Here is a 17,895-nt window from a genome sequence, read left to right as displayed (position 1 = left end):
GAGGTTTGCAAGCAAAAAGTTCCTTAACACCCCTTTTATATGTGGAATTCAATGATGTATTTATAGTACTTTCAAAGTTAATCACAGTTGTTTGAGGCTGTGTGTGTAAGAACACCAATGATCTTATTGCATGATATTTCTTCATAAGCGATAAACATTTCTTCTAAGAACATACAGCTACACAAATATGGGCAAGCATCGGTGGAACAGCTTGCATTTTGCCAATGAGTAGGTCAATGTGAGGTTTGATGGGTGTCAGACATGGTCTCAGATCATTATTGATGTACGGCCGGCTGTTGCATTTTCTCTTCTTAGCAGTCATTGCTGAAAAGCCTGTTTTGCAAAATGCATGTGCTACCAAATGGCAGTAGCACAGTCATTGCTTCATTAGCAAACTCAGGATGCGAAGTGCCGACGGGTTTTAATAACGCCAAGCAAAATCCAGGTAACCTCACTTTCAAAAATGCATCCTTGAGGGTCCTGTCATGACAGTTCAGTTTAGTTGTTCTTTTTGCAGGAACTAGAGTTGCGTACACACCATGCATGGAATTCAACCCTGCTCTGATTCAATAGTTTCATAAGCACAAACATTTCTGCTTGTTAGATAAAACAATGTTCCCTCTCCTCCCGCCGTGCAGTTTTGCGGGGGTTCTCATGACCCTCCAGAGCAGATTTAGAGGAAGCATGGGGATGGGGGGGCGGGGCGGAGAGAAAGCCCTGTTCCTCCTCTAGCTGGAAACCTTGAGCTGACTTGCACAAGTTAGTTGAATCCACCCCTGTACATTTGAAGCACAGAGCTACACTTCCGAGAGTTCCCTGTGAAGAGGGGTTGATTGTTGTTACATCATTCTGGAAACTGTAGTTCAGGGAGGTCCCTAGGGGTCTCCTAGCAACTCTCAGCACCCTTGCTGTAGACCACAGCTCCCATATTTTTTTGGGGGGGGGGGGAGCCATGACCAGTTCAAGTGGGTATGATTGTGTGAAGGTGGCGTTAGCAGACCTTCCAGGTGTCCCTATTTTCCAGGGACAGTCCCAGCTTTACAGAAGCCTTCCATGTTTCTGATTGGATCCTGCAACGTCCTGCTTTCCCTTAGGATGTCCTTATTTTCACCAGAGAAATGTTGGAGGGTATGGAGTCATGCAACCCCTGAGCCAAGGAGATGAAGTAACTATGCAACCTTTAGAACAGGGGTCAGCAAACTTTTCCAGGGGGTCGGTCCACTGTCCCTCAAACCTTGTGGGGGGCCGGACTATATTTTTTTGGGGGGGGGGTGAACGAATTCCTATGCCCCACAAATAACCCAGAGATGCACGTTAAATAAAAACACACATTCTACTCATTTTAAAACACCAGGCAGGCCCCACAAATAACCCAGAGATGCATTTTAAATAAAAGGACACATTCTACTCATGTAAAAACACGCTGATTCCCAGACCGTCCGCGGGCCGGATTTAGAAGGCAATTGGGCCGGATCCGGCCCCTGGGCCTTAGTTTGCCTACCCATGCTTTAGAAGATATTTGAAGGCAACCTTGTATAGGGAAGGTTTTTAATATTTTTATAGATGTTTGAAATTGCCCAGAGTGGCTGGGGGAACCCAGTCAGATGGTGGGGTATGATGATGATAATGATGATGATGATAGAATAGAGTTTCCCTATTTTCATTGGAAAAATGCTGGAAGGTATGCGTTTAGTTGTGCTGTGATTTGGACTTTAGGAGCTGACGTAATGAACTGCCAATAACAATGCATATCATAGCATATGAATACGTAAATATGCAGAGGGGAAGACTCTGAGCAAGAGGAGAACTCTGTGTGCTTCACTCCCATCCTGCCGTCTTTGAATTGCCTGGCCGCTTCTTCCTATCTCCCTCGCTGCTGCCTTCTGCTCCCCACCCCCGCTCCTTCAGGATTCCCTCCTGTCACACACCTGATATTCAATCCAGGCCGAGTTAATGCCTCTTGCTCAGATCAGATGTGGCTTTGGTGGGGGGGGTGGGGGTCATGTGACAGAAGAAGGTTGTTCTAAATATAGTTAAACCCAGCTATCACTACCCCAGACGCCTTTGGGGGCTAGGAAGAGAAGAAAGTGAGAAAGACATAAGGGATAGGGAAGGAGCGGGCGGCAGACAAGAGGCCATGCCTTGGGCCAAACAGCTTGCGGGGCTCGGCGTTCGCCCTGCAGCAACTGTGTCCCAGCTCAGAAGAAGTCGAGTATAGCGCAATGGAGCATTCAGAGCACAAGGCGGATGGCGCCAAGAAGGGCCCAGCGTTGTGGGGCGGTGCCCCCCAGTACGACTATATGCACTATGAAAATTGCACCAGTTATGGGATCCCATCCGAGGCAGGGCACGAGACCGGGGCAACTGGGGACGGCGTGCAGTACCAGGAGAAGGTAGGGTGGATGGTATGGAATAATAAAAGGCGGATGTGTCAGAATGGAGCCCGTCACATGCATGCTGGTCCTGATGGCAGGCCTCTCAGTTTCCTAAAAATTTGCTGAGCACCAAGTGGACCAGGAGACATGTATGTATAATGTGGGAAAGATGGCTGTCTCACTGTAATATAGTGAATGAAAGTGTTAGTACAGTCATACCTCTAGTTACGTTCGCTGCGGGTTGCGTACATCATGGGTTACGAACGCGCTGAACCCGGAACTGCTGGAACGGGTTACTTCCGGGTTTGGCGATTCACGCATGCGCAGACGTGCCGAATGACGTCATGCGCATGCGCAGAAGTGCTGTATCGCGCGACGAGCATGCGCAGATTTGGCGCTTCAGGCTGCATACTGCTCTGGATGTGAACGGGGCTCCAGAACGGAACCCGTTCGCATCCAGAGGTGCCACTGTAACTTCTACCACGACGCCCACAGCAATCAAATGGATTCCTTGGAGATGATGCAGAAGGAAAAGTCTAGACCTGAACATCTGGGCCACAGTTCAATCTTATCTGGTACAGGGACCATTATTATTATTATTATTATTATTATTATTATTATTATTATTATTATTATTTCCCGCCTTTCACCAGACTCTTTCTACATACATATATTCAGTGTTAGAATTTTGGAAAGGTTGTTTATGAACTTGGAAGTTTGTTATATAGAAGACTTTGGGGTTTTGTTTTAACACGGGGTGTGGTTGAAATGGCCAGTCCTCTGCAGTGGTTTTAGGAGCTGGTCAGGGGAACCAGGCCACACTGGAGTTCTCGGTGTGGAAAGTAACAATCTGGCCTTGAGATGCAAAAATAAAACGTAGTATAAAGTAGTCAATGATGGGATACTTCTAAGGAAGATCTATAGGTGTTATGCACAGCAAAGATCAGCCTGTTTAGTCCTTTCGCCTTTCTATATCAAATGGATGTATTTTGCTTCTGAGGATCTGGTTAGCGTGTTATCTGTAGCTCAGTCCAACAAGCACAGAGTGATGCTGTTGTCTTATAACAATCCTGTGCGATAGATTAGGCCAGGGGTCTCCAACCAATTTGGGCCTATTGCATATTTGGATTTTTGAACAAGTGCCATGGATGCCACCTCTTCTGGTCAGTTCTCTCTGCCATCCCAAGGGTCAGCCTCTCACTGCCTTGGAGAAAAAGAATGAAAGAATAGACGTAGACACACAAAGCACACACCATGCTTTTCCGAGGTGCATGGGTAAAATTTGGATCCTGTATAATTTAAATAGAATCCCTTGAGGTTTTTTTAATTTTACAGCCCCCCCCCAAAAAAACCCTACTGTCAAATTAAAGCTTACATTGGTAGACAGCACAGTAGACAGCACAGATCCAGCATTTGGTATGGATTCTCTTGGCTGGATAGCAGCAAAATTTCCAACAAATCAAAGGCTGCATCTGTGTACAAAGAGGCGAGTTATGATTTTATGGTGACTTTGAAAGACTCCCTTCAAAGTTACATTGATTCATAAGGATCTTCCTTGGACCCATGGTTTTATACCAAGGCAAACCTGGAAAGCGCTAGATCCATGATTTTTATGGTCTGCGGTGGTGGTTGGGTGTGTGTGTGAGGGGAGAGACCCATTAAAAAAATCCCACAATTTCTAGAGGATTGATTTTACTGGGCTCAACTTGTGTGGGGGGCAATAAAGAGTGTCTTGCAGTCTGTTCTCTCTTTCCTGACTCCTGTGTCACTCGCTTTTCCTCCCCCTAGTCTCCCAGATTTCTCTCCTTTTCCTCATTTCTTCCAACCCACTTGGTCGTTCCACTCTCTGCTCAGCTTCCACGATGGTTATCTGGGCCTTGAAAAGCATATGGAGCTGAAAGAGGAAGTGGGAACAAGTACCATCCTTACCACTTCCTCTTTTATCTCCATGTTCTTTTCAAGGGAGAATCAGATAGCCCCCTTCATCTCCTTAGGAACTTGGAAGCTTTGCAGGCACCAAGGAAAGTGCTCAGTGACACAGTTCTGCCCACAGAAACTGTATTGGGACATGGCTTGGCTAGACTGAGAAATAGGGCCTATCCCCAAGCTACCCAGAAAGTAGGAGGGATTTGGAACTTCTCTCCCCCCCCCCCCATATTCAAACCCATAATTCTACAAGTCCTCTTCAGGGATTGCAATATTCAAAATAAGAGGCACGTTTGCCAACCCTGCATCTGCCATGCTTAGCAGCCAAGTCTAAAGGGGGATTAATAAATGTATTTGCCTGTGTGCACAAACATGCTTCCATGTGATCCCTGCATAAGGGGTTCTTAATCAGGTTGGAAGGGCATTCAGGTGAACATGTTTGTAAGCCTCCCTTTAGAGCTTGCTCATCACAGCAAAGTCAGGGTGAATATATATGCTCTGAATTTTTAATGCCCAAAGCGGGCTACACTGGTCCATGAGAATGGCTCTGTTTTTTTTAATGACTTAGATGAGGTGTACCTGGTATATGTTGAAGGGGGGAAAGCGGCTCTAGGAGGATGGAAGGCACGGTTTGGCCAAGAATATCACGGTTGCTTCACATATGGGCCTTAGGTGCATTTTGGACATAGGCAAGTTTTGCAACTAGAATTCACATATTCTGGGGCTTTGCAAACTGGTGCCCTGTGTAAAAGCATCATGGATGAATGCAGATTAGATGAAGCTCGCATAAATTACTTAGGCTGGTTTCCTGGGAATATTTTGTTTGAAGTGGGAATTGGTAATCATTCATTCATTTTTTTGGTAACTGAATGTGGCAGTTCTTGCAGGCATTGGGATCTGAGTGCAGCTGAGAAGAGTCTTGACAACATCCCTTTGATAATCAAGGGCCTTCTTCCTTCACTGACTTACATTCATCAGCCAACTCATTGAGAACCCATTGGCATGCGAATAAGGAAACTGATACTTCATCAGAATTAAACCCAACAGAATCCAAAGAAACAGCACCAGGCATGAGTTCTGTGTGCAGAAACAGGTCTCTTTGTACACCTTTGTAATACATATCAAATACATTTTACACTATTTACATATTTGCAGATAGGCAAGTACAGGGGTCCCCAGACTTACCGGCGTTTGGGCTGGTTCCCACCGCGCCGATCGCGCTTCCTGGCGCGGCGGTGCGCTTCCAGGGTGGAAAAAGCACCGAAAATCTGTTGTGCGCATGCGTATGGGCCTCCCCCGACCCGGAAGTGCACCAGAAATGACCTCTTCCGGGTCGGGAGAGGCCCATACGCATGCGCACAAAGGATTTTCGGCGCTTTTTTCCCGACTTGGAAGAGCGCTGCTGCGCTGCGCGCCGTAAGAGCGGGTGGCGGCGGGCAGCGGGGGTCGTCGCGGGCCGGATTGGCAGGCCAATTGGGCCGCATCCGGCCCCCGGGCCGTAGTCTGGGGACCCCTGGGCAAGTACGTGCACAAGTCAAAAATTTCATATGCCTTATTGAAGCATCATTTTGATGCTAAAATATTTTTATGTCAGAAATCATACTCCAGGTAATCAGCAGTGACAACCCCCCCCTCTTCTTTAAAAAGTGATTTTCCAGCACGCCTTGTGAAAATGTTCACATTCATTAACCATTGTTAACCAAACCAGATCTGATTCGTTATGCAGTGTTATCACATACAGTAATTCCATTCACTCTATGATCCCTGATTGGGCAACCCTCCAACATTCCTCAGATGAAAATAGGGACATTTCTTACTCTCCACTGACCCTCATTGACCCCCCCATTCCCCTCCCCACCCCGAGCATTTCCACCACCAATACATCAACGGGACACAGCACAGACACCCTCCACCATCCTGAGAAAACCCCTTAATCCAGATTTATTCTATTCTTTGGTAGATTTATAAAAAGAAAAACACACCAATAAATAAATTTTAGGAAGGGGCAAGATTAGATGTGGATGTACTATATATATATATGAGACGCGGGTGGCGCTGTGGTCTAAACCACTGAGCCTTGGGCTTGCCGATTGGAAGGTCGGCAGTTCAAATCCCTGCGACGGGGTGAGCTCCAGTTGCTCGGTCCCAGCGCCTGCCAACCTAGCAGTTCAAAAGCACATCAAAGTGCAAGTAGATAAATAGGTACCGCTCCGGCGGGAAGGTATATGGTGTTTCCGTGCGCTGCTCTGGTTTTGCCAGAAGCGGCTTAGTCATGCTGGCCACATGATCTGGGAAAACTGTCTGCGGACAAACGTCGGCTCCCTCAGCCATTCTTCCTGGCCAGGGTGGGCCTGCTCTTTGCCTGCCCCTCTGAGCCAGCCATAGCTGCCAAGTTCTCCCTTTTTTAAAGGGAAATTCCCTTATGCTGAATAGGCTTCCTCGCGAGAAAAGGGAAAACTTGGCAGCTATGGAGCCAGCACATCACACAGGGCTGGGCCTCGGTGGCCACAACCTCCCCTCCTGCTCGTTCACTCTCCAGCAGCCGCTTCAAGCTGCCCAAGGGAGGAGGCTGGCAGTGGTGGCCAGGTAGAGGCAACGGGATGCTCCCTCGCAGGCTCCACTGCTGCAGCCATCGCCACTCAGGGCAAGCGCTGGCTCATTTGCAAGATGGTGGTGGTGATGGCACTGGCAGGGGAAATAGGGACACTCTTGGATCAAATCAGAAGCCGGGATGGCTTTTGTAATTTCCGGGACAGCCTCTGGAATATAGGGACACTTGGAGCATATGCGAGATGCAAGTGGAAGAAGTACTCTGCCTGCCCACCTCCTGTAAATTGGGTGAATGTGTGAATATTCACACAGTTTAATTAAATATCAGTGCAGTGGGGGTGGGGTGATGCTATTCCACTCAGGGGCGTAGAAAGTTAGGGGCGGTGGGGGCGGGGCTCCCTGGGCAGCGCGATCCCAGGGGCGCCATCACAGCTTCCCGCCACTGCCCCCCAAAGCGCGCCCCACCCCCAAATCGCACGTCCCCCCTGTGCGTGGCATGCCCTGCCCCAAAACGCGCATCATGCCCCTGCGTGCGGTGCCCCCCACCCCCAGAACGTGCGCCACATCCCTGGGGGCAGCGCGCCTGCTCTCTGCCCCCGGTGGCGGAGCATGAAGCTTTGCCCCTGATTCCACTTAGTATTTCTGCTTTTTTTAAAAAGTAAACCTGAGCGTATTTGATGTACCTCTAAAATTGATTCTAGAGATGAAAAATGGAGAATTTTCTCAGCTAGGAGAAGAGAACTGCTGAATGGAGGTGTAGGAAACTACAGTGGGAAAAATGAAGAAAGCAATATCACTATTATTCAGCTACTCAGTTTGCAGACTTGACTTAGTATTTAAGGATACTGGAGAAAAATAATGATGATCCACCCCCGCCTTGGCTGCTTTGACTCCCAGTTCAAAGTCCCAAGAGGAAGTGTGTGCATTGCTAATGAAGGGTTAAGCAATAAAAGGCCAAGAGCAATGGCAGAGGTATGGGGGGAGCCCAGGACAGAAATAGCAATCGGCAAGGTTGTGTAGCGATAAACATTGGCCTGATGTGCTCTGGGAGAGCCACTGCAAGGGGTGAGGAGGAGTTCAGGAGAGAAAATGAGCTCACGGATTAGGCTGAGAATAATGGAAAGGGGTCTGAACTTTGTGTACCCGCTGCTATCTGTGGAGCCCAAGATGAGAATAGTAAATGAAAAACCTTCTGAGGTCATCACCATCCACAGCACTTACAGCTTCAGGCTGCACCGGAGTCATCTCAAGTGCTTGGGTTTCCCCAGTTCCAGTGTAACTACGTCCTGCAGTTCAGCAGCCTCTGGTGTTAAGAATTGGTTATTTAAAATACCAGGTGGCAATGTGTGCCTTTATCCTTATTTTCTTTTTGCATTTTTACTCATAATTTCAGCTTCTCCCTGCTTGGTGTTTACACCCTTCAGATATTTGTGGGCTGTTATCATATTGCTTCTTAGTCATCGTTTAGCCAGCTCTTTTAATCTTTCTCCTCAGGTCAGTCTCACCAGCTGCTGTCCAAGGATCTCCTGCAATTTTTGCAGGCCTTTTCTGGCCCTGTGCCCACGCCATGGCATAACAACATACTGCAAAAGCTCTCTTTAGAACTTGCAAGCACAATATTATAGAGCTCTCATGTGGGAGAAGCAGTTGGACTGATTTTCAATATTGATCAGAAGAGGGTTGGTTTTTGGTTTGTTTGTTTGTTTGTTTGTTTTTGAGTCACATCCTTTCCAGGCTGTACCCAGGATTTTTGTGGTGGAGAACTTAATGATATATTTGTGACCAAGTGGGGCTTATCAATCAATATGGAACAAAACAACAAAAAAACCCACCCTTTCTCTGCTCCCATCATCCCTAGCTAGCAGGGCCAGTGGTCAAGGGTGATGGGAGTTGTAGTCCAAAAACAGTTGGAGAATCAAGGTTGGGAAACATGGATGTAAAGTCAATCTTCGTCAAAGCCATATAATTTTCTATAGCTTTAAAATAATGAATTTAGTTGTCATCCCTCCCCCCAAAAAGAGTATTTCTATGGCTTTCTAGGCTTGAGAATGTAAGAGGAGTATGCTGGGTCAGGCCACAGGCCCCATCTAGATCACCATTTTGTTCTCCCCATGGCCGACCACAATGCCTATGGGAAACTTGCAGACAGGACACTTGAGTGCAACAGCACTCTCCACATTTGTGGTCCCCAGCATTCAGTATTCAGAGGCATACTGTCTCCATCATTGGAGGGAGAAAATAGCCACTGAGGGATGGTGGGTTTGCTTGGTTTTTTTGCTATAAGATATGTCCAGGGATAATGGGAGTAATAAAGGTAAACAGGTAAAGGACCCCTGGACGGTTAGGTCCAGTCAAAGGCGACTATGGGGTTGTGGTGCTCATCTCGCTTTCAGGCCGAGGGAGCCAGCATTTGTCCGCAGACAGCTTTCTGGGTCATGTGGCCAGCATGACTAAACTGCTTCTGGTGCAACGGGACACTGTGACAGAAACCAGAGCGCATGGAAATGCTGTTTACCTTCCTGCCACAGCAGTACCTATTTGTCTACTTGCACTGGTGTGCTTTTGAACTGCTAGGTTGGCAGGAGCTGGGACAGAGCAATGGGAGCTCACTCCGTTGCAGGGATTCGAACCGCCGACCTTCTGATTGCCAAGCCCAAGAGGCTCAGTGGTTTAGACCACAGTGCCACCTGCGAATGGGAGCAATAGTCTAAAACAGGCATCCCCAAACTGCGGCCCTCCAGATGTTTTGGCCTACAACTCCCATGATCCCTGGCTAACAGGACCAGTGGTCAGGGAAGATGGGAACTGTAGTCCAAAACATCTGGAGGGCTGAAGTTGGGGGGTGCCTGGTCTAAAACATCAGGAGGGCAGCAGTTTGGGGAAGGCTGGTACAGACAGAGGCCTTTCCTCACCTGTTTTCTGGTCCAGATGAGTTCCAGTTTTGAATGCTTGATCTCACAAAACAGATTGGGGGTTCCCTTTAGCCCTATCCAGGTGTTCAAGATCGCACAAAAAGGAGATAATACAGCACACATGCACCTTGGACATCTCACCAGCTCTTTCTACATATTGGGGGGCATGCCCCGAATGCACATAGGAAATTTTGGGAGGCACCAGTGGAGGGGGTGGGGCGAGTATACAGGGTCCAGCTTTCCTCCTTCATATGATTATTGCTGCATGATCCTCAAATAGGAAAAGCTGTACTCTTAACAAACTACCTACCTGAGCTAATGGGTGTAATATGTGGTTGGGTGTTACCAACCACATATTACAGTCTGTATTTTTCATTGGACCTTCAAAATTTATGTCATCACTGCCTTGTTTGGAAGGCTCCAGATTTCCTGGAAGCCAAGACAACCAAGGTGCTGTTCATCAGTCTCTAACACATGCAGGAGATCACATTCTTAAATTGGTCTCATCTGGTTCAGAAAAGGGTGGTGTGGTGGTGATAATAATAATAATAATAATAATAATAATAATAATAATAATAATATATTATACCCCGCCCATCTGGCCGGGTTTCCCCAGCCACTTTGGGCGGCTTCCAACAAAATACTAAAATATAGAAATCCATCAAACATTAAAAGCTTCCCTAAACAGGGCTGACTTGAGATGCCTTATAAAGGTCTGGTAATTGTTGTTCTCTTTGAACTCTGGTGGGAGGGCATTCCACCGGGTGGTGCCACTACCGAGAAGGCCCTCTACGTGGTTCCCTGTAACTTGGCTTCTCGTTGCGAGGGAACCGCCAGAAGGCCCTCGGCGCTGGATCTCAGTGTCCTGGCTGAACGATGGGGGTGGAGACGTTCCTTCAGGTATACTGGACCAAGGCCATTTAGGGCTTTAAAGGTCAACACCAACACTTTGAATTGTGATCGGAAACGTACTGGGAGCCAGTGTAGATCTCTCAGGACCGGTGTTATGTGGTCCCGGCGGCCGCTCCCTGTCACCAGTCTAGCTGCCGCATTCTAGATTAATTGCAGTTTCCGGGTCACCTTCAAAGGTAGCCCCATGTAGAGTGCATTGCAGTAGTCCAAGCAGGAGATAACCAGAGCATGCACCACTCTGGCGAGACAGTCCACCGGCAGGTAGGGTCTCAGCCTGCGTACCAGATGGAGCTGATAGATAGCTGCCCTGGACACAGAATTGACCTGTAGTAATGGGCATAGCCAAGGGGGGCAGGGAGTGGCAGCTGCCACCCCAAATCAATAAAAATAATTTAAAATAGCTAACTGAGGTTCTGCCCCCCCCTGCCTGCTCCCCCTAGCAAAAATCCTGGCCACACTCTTGGTGGTAAAGGGTGTTTTGTTGATTCCTTTATTATGTTCAGATGAGTTTCTAGTTTCAATCTGTTGGTTAGCTTTTCTAGTAGGGCTGTTTCCCATATGGTTTGGTACCAGTGGTCCACGTTTCCTCCTGATAGGTCCCTCCAGAGTCTAGTTATGATGCTCCTGGCTGCTAAGAGTAGGTGACTTATGAGTTCTTCGTAGCGTGAGTATGCTTTATTGTCTTGGAAAATATTCAATAGGGCCAGTTCTGGAAACTTTTGAGACTGACTGGTTAAGAAGTAAGAAAAAAAAGCTAAGTCTGTGTGTTTTACAGCTGTTTTTTAGTTTAAAATAGTTTTTTCATTGGACGTTGGATTGACATAGAATTTAATTTTTTAATTGTTAAGTGTGGTTTTAACAATTGTCCAATAAATGTTACTTTTTTTAATCTTTTAAGATAAGCCCTTGGCAAAAGGCAAAACACATTGGGCATATTGCATAACTAAAGGACCTCCTGTTCTTCTTAGCATCTTTGAAATTTTGCGCTCTCTCTTTTGCACGACTATTCTGTTCTGAAGGGCTGCTGGACCCTGGAAGATAATGGAATCTCAGAGGCTTCTGGGAGCTCTTGCAGGATTTCCAATACAGTACTGCCGATGCCTTGGTCTCCCTGTGAAGTTTGGGCAATAGGTGTACTTGATCCAAATATCCTCTCCCACTGAAAAAGGTCCAGCTGGCTCCCTACTTCACTGGAACGCTCTAAGCTATGAAGCAGTTTGGGAGGTGGCGTGAACACAAGGTGGTAGATGACTCACAGTGTGTCTCGCCAAACACGGATGAAAGCTTGTTATTGAACCTAATGTGGTATAGAACCAGTCTGGACAGGTGCCCTACCTTCGCCCTTCCTGGCATATAACACCAAGTCTAGAGGGACTTTGATCAGCTGGACCAGGGAGATAGTGAATAACCTCATAAGTGGGGAATGATAAAGCCCTTCAGAGACACAGAAGATTGTAATAAATATTGGCAAATTGCAAATGTTGCCTTCCTGGGCAAGGTGCTTGGTTGCAGTTCAAGTCCAGTTGCTCCTGGATGAGACCAATTATCTACATCATGTTTCAGACCTGGTTTTTTGGCATAAAAGCTTGCTTGGTCTCCTTGATGGATGCCCCAGCCTGTTTCTAGGCACAATTCCAGGTCCAGCATATTCTCCCTTTCAATTCAGCAAGTAAGACAAATAGAGACAAACAGTGGTCTATCCAGATTTATTTGTATGCAAGTCCTACTGGATTTATTCCAGTGTAAGTGTTAGAGCAGGCATCCCCAAACTGCGGCCCTCCGAATGTTTTGGCCTACAACTCCCATGATCCCTAGCTAACAGGACCAGTGGTCAGGGATGATGGGAATTGTAGTCCAAAACATCTGGAGGGCCAAAGTTTGGGGGTGCCTGTGTTAGAGAGTTTCAGAATAGGGCATTTACCAGGGCATATCCACACATACATGGGTTGCTGTTTCCATGTGCATGGGTTTAAGTGTCTTCATCCCCACATGAGTGCTTTGAGTTTCATTCCTCCAAAATCCACCTCCATGTTTCCCTTCCACACTAGTGGGTTAATGCTTGATGGGGGATGGGGGTGACACTGTGGTCTAAACCACTGAGCCTCTTGGGCTTGCCGATCAGAAGGTCCCAGCTCCTGCCAACCTACCAGTTCGAAAGCACGTCAAAGTGCAAGTAGATAAATAGGTACCTCTGTGGCGGGAAGGTAAAAGGCGATTCCATGCGCTCTGGCTTCCATCACTGTGTTCCGTTGTGCCAGAAGCGGTTTAGTCATGCTGGCCACATGACCTGGAAAGCTGTCTGTGGACAAATGCCGGCTCCCTCAGCCTGAAAGCAAGATGAATGCCGCAACCCCAGAGTCACCTTTGACTGGACTTAACTGTCCAGGGGTCCTTTACATTTTTGCCCTTTTAATGCTTGAGGATATTGGTGCTTTGTCTTGTTGTCACCCTCCCCTCAATTAGTACTTACTCATCCGTCATAAAATCCAGAAACCTGAGGTCCAATTTGGGCATACATGCAATAATTTGTTTATAAAACCATTATAAGATAAAACCTTAGGGGAGGGTAACCCTGGGGTCAGACTGCGTCAGTCCAAAGGCCAAGTGGAACAGCTCTGTCTTGCAGGCCCTACGAAAAGATGACAAATCCCGCAGGGCCCTAGTCTCCTGAAACAGAGCGTTCCACCAGGTCGGGGCCAGTACTGAGAAGGCCCTGGTCCTGGTCGAGGCCAGCTTAACCACCTTGTGACTCGGGATCTCCAGTATGTTATTATTTGTGGACCTTAATGTCCTCTGCGGGACATACTGGGAGAGGCCGTCCCTTAGGTACGAGGGTCCTAAGCCGCATAAGGTTTTAAAGGTCAAAACCAGCACCTTAAACCTGGTCCTGTACTCCACTGGGAGCCAGTGCAGCTTTACAAATCAGTCCCCATACAAAATCCATTGAAGTTGAAAAGTCTCCCTGGATTCATTGAAAAACATCTGGTTACCTTAGTGTACACACACTGTCCCTTTAAAGCACATTCAAAACACATTTCCCCCTGCAAAGAATTCTGGGTACTGTAGTTTACCCCACACAGAGAAAAGAGTTCCCAGCAACCCTTAACAAACTACAGTGCCCAGAATTCTTAGAGGGGAAAGAATGTGCTTCAGTTGTGCTTTAAAGCTATAGTGTGTACGCAGCTGTAGGAGTACGGTTTAGTCCTCAGCTAAGCATGCTTTAGTCCATATGTTTTAAGACACCATCAATGCCTATCATAGCATTTCTGTTGCACCACAGCATCTTCCAATATTATCACATACAGTATTTATCCTACAGCAACTAGAATAATATACAGCAATTGTATATTAGCATTATGGTGCAAGTGAACAAGGAGGGGGATGGGGAAAGAGGAATAAATTACCATAAGTGCAAATGGGAATTTGGGGTGTACCTGCTGCTTTCTAGGGTAGCTGGAGCTAACTTTCGCCTAAACAGGCATGGTTGAATAGAAATAAGACACAATAGATTACAGTGTATAAGTATAAGGACTTTGTTTTTTTGTTTTAAAGTTGTTTATTGCTGCATCATCATAGGTAGGTCAACATCATAGGTAGTTACATTCTATGCCGTCTGCAATGCTTTCTGAAGCTGCTCTGTTATTCTACCCCATCATATTTCCTCCCTCCCTCTTTGTTTCCGCTATATTTCTTGGCTTTAAAGAGTGTTTTTCTCCTCTTTCTATGCAGTTTAAAAACAATCAGAAGGGTATTATTTGATATATTGATGGCTTTTTACTTTATTCCTGATTGACTTGGGGAAAAGACATAATTGTTTCCAAGCTCTCTGGGAATGAATTGGTAGGCTTCCGCCATGTGCGTTTGTGTATTTGTGGCACAGTAAAGTCAGAAAGGAACTATTTTCACTTGCTTTCCAGAACAATAGTTGTATTGGTCCATTCTACTAAAATAATAAAAATAAAATCTCTGTATACTTATTTGAAGGCTCATCCAGGCTTTTGTTTGTCCTGCTGCTTTCCCCCAAGAAAACCTGCTCTTTAGTGCTGGATCGGAACAAACAGCAACCAGGTTTTTCGCAGATGGACGTTGGCTCCAATTCAGCACTAAAGAGCCTGTTTTCTCTGCGAAAGTGGTGAGACAGGTGAAAAACCGTTCAGACCTGTGTCTAGAAAGCACGGGATAGATGAAAAACTGCTTGGACCCATGCCTTCTACGCATGGGACGATCAAGAGTGTGGGCAGTCCTTGAGAGTAACTCTGTCAAATACAGTAGGGCTTACTTTTGAATAAATCTACAGAGGATTCAGAATCGTTCACTGAGGTAGCCACAGTGAAAATTAATGCACTGTGGTATTTATTCCAGGTTAGTTCTGCCCGTCCTTGGCTTTGGCTGTGCCCCTTAAAGGTAAATGTAAAGGGACCCCTGACCATTAGGTCCAGTTGTGACCGGCTCTGGGGTTGCGGCACTCATCTCGTGTTATTGGCCAAGGGAGCCGGCATACAGCTTTCAGGTCATGTGGCCAGCATGACAAAGCCACTTCTGGCGAACCAGAGCAGCACACGGAAACGCTGTTTACCTTCCAGCTGTATCTACTTGTACTTTGACAAGCTTTCAAACTGCTAGGCAAACTGCCCCTTACTGGCATGCAAACACCCCACCAACTGTTAGTAGAGCTCAGTCGATGGAGCATGAGAATCTTAACCTCAGGGTTGTGGGTTCGAGCCCCACGTTGGGCAAAAGATTTCTGCATTGCTGGGGGTTGGACTTAGATGACCCTCGCGGTCCCTTTGAACTCTATGGTTATATGAGGAGGGCTCCACACATTGGTGGCATGGGAATGTCCCCCGATGAGGAAATGGAACTCTCAAAAGAAGAAAAGTGGGGGGGGGGAGATTGCCCACCCTTTTGATAAATGATGGTTTATTCCAAGAGGGAGGAACCTTCTTCAGCCCAAGGACCCTTCAGGGCAACTATCTGTGGGCCATTCATCAGCGGTGTGTGGGGCAGGCCCAAAGCAGGTGGAACAACAGGTATTAATTTTACTTTTGTATAGTAAGCTTGTTTCTGCACACACCTGTATACACGACTCTCTGTTCTCCATCCAGACAAGAAGGAGGTATATCTTGGATTACAGTTTGCACAATCCCAGACCATTTGTCCTTTGCTGGATGGGGCTGAGGGGAGACCAACAGCATCAGAAAGAAACAATTCCATGCCCCCACCCCCAAAAAATTGTTTAGGTCCTTAGGACAAGATGGTTGAGGAAATAATTGGTACATTTAGGAGTGGTGAAAACCATCACTAGTTATGAAGATGTCCCAAACAGGGAGTCTCACTGCGCATTATGCTCGGATCTGTGTTTTAAAGCCCCAACATCATGGTTTATTTTTTAATAAAAGCAAGGAGGAGGACATTTGGAGCAAATAAGCAGCAGACGATTTATGTATTCTTAACCCTTTCTGCTGCAAATCCAATGGCTCTCCCCCTCTCCCTGTAAGAATCACAGCGTCACATTTGTCAACGTGTGGTTACCCCTAACCAACCAACCCCCACCATCCTTTTATAGGAGATGCAGAGCAGGGAAGCTGAGTTTTATTTGGCTCAGTGCTCTCTGCCCCTCCCCAGCAATAGTGACAAGGGCAGTGTCTCTTGTTCTGCTGATTCAAGCATCGCCCATCCTCCTCCTGGCACTTGGAGCATGTGTGTGTTTGCGTGTGTGTGTGTGTGTGCAGAAGATGGGGAGGAGGGCCGTGTTCTGCGAGGTGTGAATTGCCAAGAGCTCAGGACATTTGCTAGTGGGGGAACAGGAGCCTCCGAGTGAGCGTTCTAGCCACTGCTGGGTTATTGAAGGGCATGTGACAAAAGAGCTGCATGTTCTCAAAGAAATCCTTCCCCAGGCCACTCACTGAGAACTGGGGGAACATGCAAAAAGAAAGGGAGAAACGGGATTCAGAAATCTACTCGGTGTGTAAGACAGCATCTTCAGCTAGCTCAAAGCCCTGTTGATCCACAGCACTACTTCAAGAGCAGAAGAGCACCTTGAACTCTGAACTCTACCGCACCTAGACTCCACAATCTTGCCTGCAATCCCCTGGGGCATTCATGATCAGAAGTTAAATTGGAGAAAAGAAGCAAGAGGGAGAACAGGAAGAAACTAACCTTTTGATTACTTTTTTTTTTGGCTGCAGTGGAAAATCCTCTTTTACTCCTCCTATATTTTATTGCAACTCAAAACTCACCTAAAACCACTAGGGGTAAGATCACGCACAAGACACAGCCACTTCAGAGTTCCTCACTGAGCCCCATTATAAAATATATTGCAGGCATGGGCTAGAAGACTCTGTTATTTCCCACCAGGAGAGGCTTGGTCTCTTGGGTGGCTGAAAATAGTATGGTAGTACTTCCTTCTGGGGTTCAGTGCTAAAGTATTCTGCCTGTGCTTTGTGATATGATAGGCATGTTTTTGTACACATCTATTTAGTTGGAGAACTGCATTGCATAATTCACAGAAGTGCAATTTCAAACGACGGCCACGTTTAAATTAGCACCAGGAGTGGTTTGCTCAGTGGGGAGAAGCCTCCAAAATGGACTTCCAACAGGAGTTGGGAGGGGTGAGGTCAGGGCTGCCTGGATGCATCCACACAACAACCCTGTGAGGCAGGTTAGGCAGAAAGACCGGGGCTGGAACAAAATACCGTATTCCACCGCATCATCGTCACCACCTCATAATAGTCGCACCCCTTTATCCGGGCCCTAAAATTGGTCCCAAAGCATTCACTACATCAGGCATCCCCAACCTTCGGACCTCCAGATGTTTTGGACTACAATTACCATCATCCCTGACCACTGGTCCTGTTAGCTAGGGATGATGGGAGTTGTAGGCCAAAACATCTGGAGGGCTGCAGGTTGGGGATGCCTGCACTACATAATAGTGGCAGGGCATTCTCAGTACCAGCTGAAGGTGCAATATTAGTAGTAGAAAGCTGATAATTCCACTGGAAGACTGAAAGGATGAGCTTCACTGGGTACATGGACTGGCGGAGGACAGGGGTGCAGGGGGTGCGGCCTGCCCCAGGTGTCATCCCTGAGGGGTGTGTGACATTGCCACACCGCCCCCTGGGATGCTTGCTGCGAGTGCCGCCCCTGTGCCCTGCTCCCGCGTGCACAGCATGTGCGCCGCTCCGGGTACCAGAGCAGCTAGCTCCGCCTCTGGGTACATG

At 47.2% G+C, this 17,895-nt stretch overlaps 1 protein-coding gene across 7 annotated transcripts in view; it reads left to right on the top strand.

The window, feature by feature from the left end:
• CLCN1 (chloride voltage-gated channel 1) overlaps positions 1 to 17,895 on the top strand; it is a 93,298-nt gene that overhangs the window by 34,427 nt on the left and 40,976 nt on the right. For 4 of the 7 annotated variants that reach the window (XM_060269034.2, XM_035140601.3, XM_035140597.3 and 1 more), the window contains exon 1: positions 2,079 to 2,393. The exons of 2 other annotated variants lie outside the window; for them this stretch is intronic. In XM_060269034.2, the coding sequence (XP_060125017.2) occupies positions 2,223 to 2,393 (171 nt within the window). In that variant the 5' untranslated portion in view covers positions 2,079 to 2,222. Of the gene's footprint in view, positions 1 to 2,078; positions 2,394 to 2,428; positions 2,525 to 17,895 lie in introns of those variants that run through there. One more of the 7 variants, XM_088658582.1, reaches the window with a different exon arrangement.

The sequence above is a fragment of the Zootoca vivipara genome, chromosome 15 (assembly GCF_965207765.1).
Source record: "Zootoca vivipara chromosome 15, rZooViv2.hap1.1, whole genome shotgun sequence".
Taxonomy (NCBI): Eukaryota; Metazoa; Chordata; class Lepidosauria; order Squamata; family Lacertidae; genus Zootoca; species Zootoca vivipara.
Note: the sequence above shows the minus strand (reverse complement) of the source record. Positions and strands in the feature narration are given on the sequence as shown.